The 11067-nt window shown below is 37.3% G+C and overlaps 1 protein-coding gene across 1 annotated transcript in view; it reads right to left on the bottom strand.

Moving 5' to 3' along the window:
- Positions 1–9753, bottom strand: part of LOC107096514 (perforin-1-like) — a 10904-nt gene extending 1151 nt beyond the window's left edge. The window contains exons 1-9 of the mRNA XM_015393193.1: positions 9484–9753; positions 9329–9408; positions 5507–5552; positions 4834–4976; positions 4605–4743; positions 4439–4519; positions 2171–2667; positions 1982–2075; positions 27–164 (exon numbers count right to left, since the gene is read on the bottom strand). Coding sequence (XP_015248679.1) covers positions 27–164; positions 1982–2075; positions 2171–2667; positions 4439–4519; positions 4605–4743; positions 4834–4976; positions 5507–5552; positions 9329–9408; positions 9484–9753 — 1488 coding nt within the window. The remainder of the gene's footprint in view (positions 1–26; positions 165–1981; positions 2076–2170; positions 2668–4438; positions 4520–4604; positions 4744–4833; positions 4977–5506; positions 5553–9328; positions 9409–9483) is intronic.
- Between the last annotated feature and the right edge of the window lie 1314 nt (positions 9754–11067).

The raw sequence follows: 11067 nt of genomic DNA, 5'->3' as shown, positions 1-11067 counted from the left end.
GAGTCACAGGTCAGCGTGTATCTGACCTCAAAGCCTCCTCTCTTTGCGGGACAGGTAAAACTGTGGGTACCCCTGTTCAGGTTCCTCGTACAACTTCCGAGTCGGTCGTCATATCTTAAGTCCTGGTCCCAAACCTCAACCTTCAGTCCCAGGTGTGTGTCCACCTGCATGGAAAAATTTACATGGATGATCGTTCACATGGACTGTTTTTATGTTTCTACTCTAAATATATTAACACAAGATTTTATGAAGAAAAAAGTCTTAACTGCACTACAATATATCCAATTTCATAAATGATCTGTAATCCTATCTAAGCAGCACACATATTAGTCAAAATATATATGTAGACTGTCTATTTAGATGTTTTAAGTGGAAAATCAATTGTGTTCAAATGTAATATTTTATTTACCGGTATTTACTGAAGCACTGTACTGTAAATATATGAAATGTGAACTGTCATGTTCAAAGCTGCTTCACAAACCATAGATATTATAAAACTTTACTCTTCTCCATACAGGTGGTTAATCTTTATCACAAAAATCAAGAGTTGCGGGCTGGCTCTAAATGAATTATACGGGCCGCTTATTGAAATTGACAGCATGAAAATGTATGGTTTTCACTAAGACAAAATTAATACTTATAAGGGTCTAAAATCTTAATTTTATTTAACAGGAACACCAAAAATTATCCAAGTTAGTAACAAATTTTCACAATGATTTTGGGGTGTAAAAGTTTTTTACTATAATTAGTGCCTTTTATTCACTGAAGTGTCACATGTAAGAAAATAGAGGAATACATGAATTTGAAAATAGCGTCAGTATTTTAATTTTGATTAAAATAATATGTTCTTTTTCCGGATGGATCATCAAACTAAGTGGTCCTCCTAATTGTCAATCATTCTGGTGGTATGTTCAAGTAAGGCAGTCCTACTTGTCGTTCCCATTTTCACTTAATGTTGTGAGTCTGACATATTGGAAAAATTGGTAATCTGCTTTTGGAAAGTAAGCTTGTGTGAGTGATGCAAACAGCAACTTTTAATCAGTGTGCACGAGGAGAAATGGGCTTGTGCGTGCTCTTACATGTATTTAATAGGCCTTCCCTCTCGGGAGTGGGTACAGGGTTGCGCATGTGTATTTTTTAAGTGGAGAGGGTAGGTCTTTTTAAAAATTATGGAAAATCCTCCACTATACCTTTAAAATCGATTTTATATTACCCAAAGACAGAGAGAAGGAAAGACAGACAGCAGACTGGGAGGCTGGGTATTGTCACTGGATGTACATGTTAGCCACATAAGTCTGCTTTGTAACTGTTTATTTTTCGTTTATATTTTGTTAAGTTTATATAATGTTATTTTATTTGACTATAATTTTTCCCCAGACTTTTTGAGACTTGCTAAGCCTAACAAAGTAGGACATTTTAAGTTAAATTTTCTTCTCTTTTCTTCTAGATATCTTTTTTTGTCTTTCATCTTGATCAAAAGATTGAACCATACACATATCCAGTGTCACTACAGCACCGCTTTTCATGCATAGAGCATCCCCTTAATCAACTGCATTGCCATATGTGTATGAAAAATAGGACAATCCAAAAAGTGGGTGTGTAAACAACAGGTCCACTGATATCTCGGTTTCAGGGGAGCTAAATAAAGAGTCCAACTTATGTAAGGGTGGGGTCATTATTTCTACAGTGGATGTTGTCCTACTCAGGAAGATGTGAGACTCATTAATTATGTACATTAGTTAATGCAGTTGCAACTTAAAATACAGATTATATATCCTATTTATTGATACTTCCTTTGACAACTAATGCTTGCAAAGGTACCTTTTTTGGTGTCTCATGATTGTCTCCTCACTTCTTTTTAACATTCTGGTACTACTTCACAGATTGAATTCTACAATACCAGCCAGGTAATAGTCCATAGAATCAAATTTATGGCGTAGATAAATTTTTTAATTAATCTGTGATGAGAAAGTTTACTGACCTTGCCCATATTATACTGTGCGTTCCACCAAGGATAGTTTGATCGTATCATACGGGTCCTGTGATATATGTGGCCATACCACAGCTTAGCATAGCTATAAACAGGAGAGAACAAAAGGTGAGCAATATATCAACAGTACTATTCACCTGCTACATTAAGGTCTAGTTTCTACCCTTTGGGTCAACCCACCTTTCAGTTTCTCCAACTGGATCTCCTTTAAGATTCCAGGCTCTGACAATGGTAACTGAGAGTGTTCCTCTTGAAGCTTTCAGAGGGCAGCAATTGGAGGCCAGGTTAGGAATGTTGCCATTACAGACAGGTTCTTTGGGTGATGTCTTCACAGCGTTGTCCTCCAAGTACTGCTCAATTGCCACCTTCATCCCTGACTTTTGAGACTCACTTGGTATTAGCTTATAGAGTGGTATGAGAGAGTATGAAACAATATCTGGATAGTCTTTCAGGCCGCTCAGCCAGCCCATGTAGCCCGTGGAATCATTTTGAGAAATTGAAAACTCCCCCAACCAACCATTTCCTCCTGATACTTCTGTGTGGTGTTGGTGGAGGCCGGATCCGTAGTGAGTAGAAGAGTCCTGGTTTTGTAGGACTTTACTGCAAGATTTCTGGACACTAGATAATTTCAGCTTCCCCAGGCCAACAGCAATACCCATTGATAAACATGAGTGAACCTGGTGACAAGACAGGAATGAGATTTCGTAAAATTACTATGTTGTAGCAAACATTTGCATATAAAGTATCCCTAAGAAGACACTGATAAATGTGGTTTTGTTCTGTTTAATATAATTTCTTTGGATGGCACTAAACCTACAGGGGTTCTCAAAACAATCATAATGTGTACTTAAACCTTTGGCTGGCCTGTTTGATTATCAAAATCAAAGGGTAATCTGTTAAAATGTAAATTTAGATTATATTTAACCTCTATTTATCACATAAAGAAATGTAAGTAAAATCATGAGTTTAAATATAAATTATGAAACAAATAGAAAAAAAGGGTTACATTCTAAACAAGACAGGTTTAGATTATTACAAAAAAAGAATAAATTAAAATGCATATCTCTAAGGCCAGAGCTCAACATGCCAACTACTTTTCTTCAGTGCAACTTCTGTAAGGCAGGGCATGACATTGCCACCCACCAAATACAGGTAACTTTTGTGATTTTAAACTGTCAATCTACCTGCCATGTAGGTAGGTAGCCAAAGTCAACACACAACAATAAAAAAGGTTTTATGTTATTGTTCGATCACATAGCCTATTGTTTTTTCCGACAAGCCCTCTTCCTTTTTTGGATTTTTTTTTAAACAAAATGTTTCAAAATATGTCAGGAGTTTAACAGTTACAACAGTTAAACCCGTTATTAGTGTGTAGCTACATCTTTTTCCAAGCTGTCTTTAAAACCCCTTGAGCTAACGCAGAAGTGTGACATGAGATGTGATGCGATCCGAGCTTAATGTGAGCATCAGAATGTTTAGCAAACCAGCAGAAAGAAGCAATAAAACTTTGCACGTTTTTTTTTCAAAATAAAAACAATATGTGTACTGTTGTTTGCAATTTAGACCTGTTAGTTAAAGGTATAGTGGAGGATGTTCTTTTTCTGGGTGGATCATCAAAATAAATGGTCCTCCTAATTGTCAATCATTCTGGTGATATGTTTACGTAAGGCCGTCCTACGTGCTCGTCCCCATTTTCACTTACAGGTTTCCTTCTTTCAAGTTAATTTATGCATTAATAAACTGTTTTAGTGGAGTGATCATAACGCTCACTTTTCTTCCTACATGAAGCAAAAACATTCTCCTTTCCTTTTATGTAAACCTACCGGTAGTAGTTTTACCATGTTTATATATATTTACATGTTCTTGTTAATTTTTGCTCACTTGATGCTGACAGCTTTGCATGAGCAGAGCTGTTTCCATCTTCTTCTCTGATTGATCTCTGATTGGTTGATGTGGCACATCAAGCAACAAAAGTTCACATTTTTAAAGTCTAGCATCTGCTGCTTGTGAAGCGCGTCACACGCTTTTGTATACACTCTGTTTTGTATACGATCTGTATACAAAATGACAATAAAAGTTGTTCTCAGTCTGTCTAAGTCTAATATACTAGTCTAGATAATCATGAGGTGCTGCTTCAGCTGCCCAGAAGCTTTAAGATGTGCTGTTCCTGCTGCTCAAGATGTGTTGCAGAACGTTTTGATATGCCTTGATGCACGTCAACCATAGATTTGCATGTAAACTGGCTACTTCTGCTGTTCAAATAAAGTTAATTGTGAACGTAACAAAATAGCATAATTTGTTTAGATAAATTAGATTAGGTACATTTGTTATGTTTTGGTTCAGAAATTATTTTAGAGTGAATATGGAGGACCATTCAGGACTTAAGACTCAGCATAATCATAATTAGATCAATGTCCTTTTTTAAAAAAATTTTTTTTTTTTTTTTACCTCATTTGAGGTTAGACCATTCAGAGAGGATAAACAGCTTCGTGAAGATGTCACTCTCCTCAGTCGTCCTCCAAGGTAAACCTAAAAAAAGATGAAAAAATGCTTTCCTGATAAAGTAATGACAAATCATTTTACAAGGTGGGTTTGTGTATGTGAAGGCTGTCACCTGCCGGATGTAGTGTGTGCCATAGGTTTGTATCAGCTCTCTGTATTGAGTAATGGTGGAGGAGTTGTAGTGACTTGGCAGGATTGCTAGATGGTTTTTGAATTCTAAGCTGAGGGGAGGCGTGGTTCGTAAACGATACCTGGACACCAAGACAAAAAATAGAATATTATTTCAATGGACATGACTTTTTAGAACTAGAGAAAGAAATCTGACTTCTACTGTATCCTACCCATAATGGCTACAAGTGACTCTGTGCATACTGAAAGTGTAGCGATCCTCTCTTGTCCTCTCTGAGGCAAAGGTGTAGGCAGAGGACTGGGTTCCTCCTACCTCAAGGTTGGCAGATGCATACTTTTCTACATCCAGACCAACCTGATGAAAATCCAAAGTACAAGTTTTTAAGCCATTAAATTATGAGCCATACTTTTATTGTTATCCTTCTGATTACCTACTTCAGTTCTAACTTAATATAGACTATTAAGCTGCTTTTACAAAGGGCAATATATCAACGTAATTCTATGGATAAAAGGAATAAAATTAATCAGCAAAGGTTTCAACTTAGGTTGCATTATTAAAACAGGACTGCACTACGGACTTGATCTTCAAATGACCAATATCAGGAGCACCAAATTGCTTAGGAAAAAAAAAAATAGGTACAGAATAAGTGGTCATGTTCTGATCAATAAAATTTGCATAAGCAAGCCTTAGGATGTGGACTTTTGTTTTTTTTCCCCCAAGTCCAAACACATTAAGTCTACATTTAGTAAGTTTCTCCTTTGTGATCACAATGAACTCAAGAATTTTAAGTTTGCCCCTGACTTTCAAACAGGTTTGCACATGTTTTAATACAAGCAGAGCTTTAGAAGATAAAGCCCTAAAGTATTGTGAAAGGTTTGTCCTACCTTCCAGTCTTTGCTGTCCTGGGATGTGTAGGCATTAATCAGTGAGCTGTTGGCATGATTAAAAAAAAATAATTATCACTTAACATCTTTGCAGAATAGTAAAGAATAGGTTTGACAATACAGTAAAGAGAATGAATTAAATTAGTATTTTATTGTGTTAACCCATATATAAACAAAATGATTGGTTTGTCAATAGAGAATATAACACACTGAACAAAATATAAATACAACAGTTTTGTTAATGAGCTGAAATTTAAGATCTAAGACATTTTCTTTGCACACAAAGAAAATATAGTTCTATCCAAATCTTAGTTCTCTTTTCTTGTGTTTTTATCCATAGGTATAGCACATCAAGAGGGTTGTCAGACAGTATAAGTATGGCACAGCTGTACTGGCCACAATAAAGTGATATTCTAAAAATGATTTACTAAATTAGGCTATCGTTTTTTTTGTTTTGTTTTTTTTTGTCTCCTCTGCCCAGGTCACTTGCTCCTCTATGAGCTGTGTTCCTTTAATAGCTTAAGGTTAATCTTTTCAGGGTTTGGTTGAGGTTTGAGGACCCAAATGCAGAGGGAGAGAGGCTGAGGAATAGTTTAATGGTGAGAAACAGTAAACAAAGGCAGGAATCCAAAAATCCAACTAACAATGTAAAGCAAACCAGAACTATGGACACATCTGGGGAAACCAAACACAAGGAGCCAGGGAGAGACGAGGTAGGTAGACAACAGCATGAGAAGACAGCAAAGACAAGGAACCAACAAAGAGTGACAGCAGAGGGAGAGTATATGTAGCTGACTGAGACAAAGGCAGGGCTAAGGAGCAGGTGTGAGAGGAGACACGGAGGAAGCCAAGGGGAAAGGAACACACACAAGAGGGCAACAGAGGACAACAACAGAAAAACCTGAGAACTAACATCAATCTAGAAACTACAACAAAATAGGAATTAAACCAATAAAACTAGAAAACAAGCAGCAAAGTAAAGTACAACAGAACCAAGACCATGACAAATCTAAGTTTGATTTATTTTGGCCTTCTTGTAAAAATTTTTTATTTCACTTTACAAAAAGCAAATCTTGTAAATTTCACAACTAACAGTTGTCCTATTCACCAGACACAGGAATATTGTTCTGCATCTGTGAAAGGCTATGGAATTACCAAGTGCTTGGGTTGCACAAAAAATAACCCAAGTCCCATAAAAATAACCCAACTATCATGAAAATAACTTTTGATTTGTGTTATGAACCAACCTGGCTTTAAGCTTTACCACGCTTTAATCCCTGACCTGTCTGGTTTTTGTCTTGGTCTCATAATGTACAGCTGCTTCTGTATGTTACTGTACTTTAATTTTAATATATAAGATACTACATTAAATGTGACCAAAATGCTATTACCGGTATTTGTAAAATCTTAGAAAAGTTCAACTCAATTCAAATTGATTTTAAATTAACATAGTGTCCTGGAGTTGTTTCAGTCTGCTTTTGAATCTGCATAGCACTGAGACAGCTCTGTTAAGAGTTTTTAACAACATCCTCTTTGCAAATAACTCTGGTGACCATGTGATTCTTTTTTTGTTAGATTTGGCAGCAGCCTTTCATACAGTGGACCACAACACTAATGTCTCCTTCAAATCACATCTTTGGTATTCGTGGTACTGTACGGGACTGGTTAAAGTCTTATCTTTCCAATAGAAGTGTGAGCCTTGGGAACTACAAATCTAGCTCTCCTCCTCTAGCTTATGGGGTTCCACAGGGTTCAGTGTTAGGACTTCTCTTCGCGCTGTACTTACTGCCCCTTGTGTCCATCCTAAGAAGGCACAGCATCTCTTATTATTTTTATGCTGGACAGTCAGATATATGTTCCTAATAAAAGGAAAAATTCCTTCTCCCTTGCACCACTACCGGTATGCTTTAAGGACATTAAAGCATGGTTGGCTCTGTACTTTTTATATCTTAATGAGGAAAAAATTGAAGTGATGGTGTTTGGTCCAGTAATTTTTGTGAATCCCCCCTATTCACTTGAGTTTTTTTTACTGTGTTTTTAAAGACTGTCATTATAAACTTGGGTTTTAAGATGGACAGTAATTTTAAATTGGATCGACAAATAAGCACTGTAGTAAAGTCAAGATTTTATCATAAACAACAGTTTTAAGTCTTTAAATGGTTTGCCCCATTTTACTCTCTGAGCTTCTACCCCTATACTCCCACTCGGTGCCTCAGGTCAGCTGACCCTCTGCTCCTGGTGGTACCAAGGTCTGAACAGAAGCTAAGAGGAGATGGAGCTTTTTCAGTAGCTGCTCCAAAAATGTGGAATGAGCTCCTCCTCCTCATTAGAAAATCCTCTTCACTGTCTATTTTTAAAACTTAAAACCTATTTTTATTCTTTGACTTTTAACACAGCATGAGACTCTCTTTGTTTGTGGGTTTGTGTCATTTTTTATATGGTTTTATTTGTTTTAATTAATTTATTTTAGAGGCTGCACTGCTGCCTTGCAACAAGAAGGTTCCGGGGCTCGATTCCTGGCTCGGTGTCTTTCTGGATAGAGATTCCATGTTCTCCCTGTGCATTCGTGCATTCTCTCCGGGTACACCAACTTCCTCTCACAGTCCAAAAACATGACTGTTAGGTAAGCTGCTTCTCAAAATTCTCCTTTGGTGTGAGTGTGTGTGTGTGAATGGTTGTTTGTCCCTTTTGTCTCTGTGTTGCCCTGAGTTAGACTGGAGACCTGTCCAGGATTTTCCCCATCTCCTGCCCATTGACAGCTAGAGCTAGGCGCCAGAACCCCTCGTGACCCCACTTGGGATGAAGCGTGTCAGAAAATGGATGGATGTATGTATGTATGTATGTATGTATGGATGGATGGATGGATGGATGGATGGTTGGATGGTTTTATTCCTTTAAACATCTACAGGTATGTGGTTTTAACTGTACTTGGTATGTGCAGCACTTTGTCTTTTTTTTGTAAAGAGCTTTATAAATAAAGTTGAGTTGAGTATGAAATTGTTGTTCAAGGAGTAAAAATATATTTTTTATATATATAGTAAATTTCAAGACATAGAAATGGCAAAATCCTTCTCAGTACAATCATGGATCCAGCATACAAGAGAACTTCATCCAAAGCAGATACAGAATTATTCTATGTCTTGGTCTTATGATGTACATTAATTTTCTCTTTTAACCCCATAACCTTCACAAAGAACAGTTTCACATAATATTTAAGGGTATTAGAGTATTAGTATAGTTACACACTACATACTTTCGAGTTTCCTACACAGTTGATTGATCTATTACATAGAATTACAATTAAATAATTAAATAAATCAATTAAATAAATCAGGACTAAAATCTCACGGCACAAGAACAGTTTCTTCCCATCCGCTAACAGCCTTATCAACAAGGCCCGGAGACCCACTTGACTAACACTGCCTCTCTCCCTCCTCTGTTCATGATCTAAAAGCTACACCAATGTAGCCTCTCTAGACCTCCTGCGTAACATTAACGCAGTCTACTGTGTATATAGTAAATAACTATATACTATATATTGTGTACTCCATATTGTATGTTTTATATTGTATACTATAGATTCTGTATTCTGTATATATCTAATTTGTCTGCACCATCAATACCAAGTCAAACTCCATGGAAGTTCAAGCCTACTTGGCAATAAACTTGATTCCGATTCTGAAATACACAGCAGTTTGTACCATGGCATTACAGACCGAATTTTAACTAAACGTAACTATATGATTTTTGTAAAAAATAATTTACTATTTAAACAGCTTTGTGATCTCTTACACTGTTCATAATGCTTTTTAAATACTTTACCTTGTAGAGGTGTAAAAACTACTGTAGATATCCGCACTGCATTGACTGAATGCACGCCAGTCCACAACAGACGATGGTAGCTTAAAATAAAAAAAGCAGCAGAGATATTATTTCTGCAAGTTATGTGGAGCTTTTTATAGTGAATTTTACATTACTTTTTGGAAGTTATGGCCTTGAAGAGGGTTGGAGCAAAGAGTACAGGTACCACTCGGGCTCAGGTAAGTCTTCACATCAATCACATAAGCACCTTTTCTTTGCAGTGTGACCACATCAAAGCCTTCCCCCACCAGGTTGTGTCCTGGTACAAATGGAGCAGCATCACACTCGCTGTGGTTCCCAATCCGACAGCACAGAACAGAGTAGTGCATAAATAAGAGGCTTAAGACCAGAGGAGCCAAATTCAAACAGGAGAGTATAGTACGCATACCGAAACCTATAGGATAAAAAAAATAAAAATAAATAAAATTATGTTATCTGTAATACTTAAAAAATATATACCAACACATGCAGGTTTACTGAAAGCAAAGCAGCTGTGGCTCAGACAAAATGCATCTGTAATTTCTGTAAATTGGGAGGTAAAAATAGTTGAATAATCTGTTTAATGAAAATATTTTACATTTCTAGATTATATTAAAAACAAATACCTCGTTGTTTAAATGTTTTATTGATATTTCAATTGATTTAGTATGTATTTAAAGAAATACAGTTTTATTCATGTGCTAAAAGAATATTGTTTTTTTGGAACAGATTTATTCTTTTCAGTCTTCTAACACATGGCATTGGTGAGATTGTTGGATGGGCCGACCTGCAGCTAAATGTTTTCAGCTGCAGGCAATTAGTCTTATGAGCTGAGGGGCATAAGAGGAACCTGCTGCCAGCACTCAGATGCCTGAGTGTTAACCTTAGGGATAATGCCATGCCCTCTAAGCTTTGACCTGCTTCTTGTATTTCACAGAGTGAAGAAACTCGCTTCTGCATTTTTGCCCAGAAAACGGATGAGCTCTAAGACTCCGCCTTAGCTCACAACTCGACAGCTCCAGGAAATCCTATCCAGATCCACAAAAGAAACTGTGGTATCAAGACTCTAGCTGGCAGCTCCACTCCTTGTTCCTCCCCTGACCTTCTTGCATGATTAAACCCTGCCTGCCCTCCTTTGTGCCTTCTGTCATTTTTTCCACACACGTTCCTAATTCATCAGCTACTAGTAATCCTCCACAGAACTACCTCATGCCAACCCCCCATCCCAAGCCCCCCCAGGCAGAAAACCTTGACCAATCAAGAAAGCCTATTGGCAAGCCTGTTACCTCATTACCTCATAACAATATACTCATCCTTTGTCACTCTTTTAGAGAGAAGATGTCTCAAGTCACCTCATTTAATGACCTACCCGTCGCACTAACTCTCATCATGATAAAATGATTCGGAAGGCTGGTAAAGAAAACACATTGTCTCCAGTCTCCTCCCAACATTGGACCTGTTTCAGTTTGCCTACCAAAGAAACATCTCCACCGAGGAAGCCATCTCCTCCTCTCTTCACCTGAGCCTATCACACTTACGTGATACCACGTGCAGATGCTGTTCCTGGACTTCAGTTCAGCTTTCAACATCATCATCCCAAAGCATCTGATAGGAAAACCTGGAACAGCTGGGCTTCAATACACCCCTCTGCAATTGGCTGCTAAACTTCCTCAAAACAGTACTCAGTCAGTCCAGGTCGGACAGAACAACTCTGATTTCAT

This window comes from Cyprinodon variegatus, unplaced genomic scaffold, assembly GCF_000732505.1.
Source record: "Cyprinodon variegatus isolate N-32 unplaced genomic scaffold, C_variegatus-1.0 Scaffold629, whole genome shotgun sequence".
In the NCBI taxonomy this organism is placed as follows: domain Eukaryota; kingdom Metazoa; phylum Chordata; class Actinopteri; order Cyprinodontiformes; family Cyprinodontidae; genus Cyprinodon; species Cyprinodon variegatus.
This window is presented reverse-complemented; position numbering and strand designations above follow the sequence as displayed.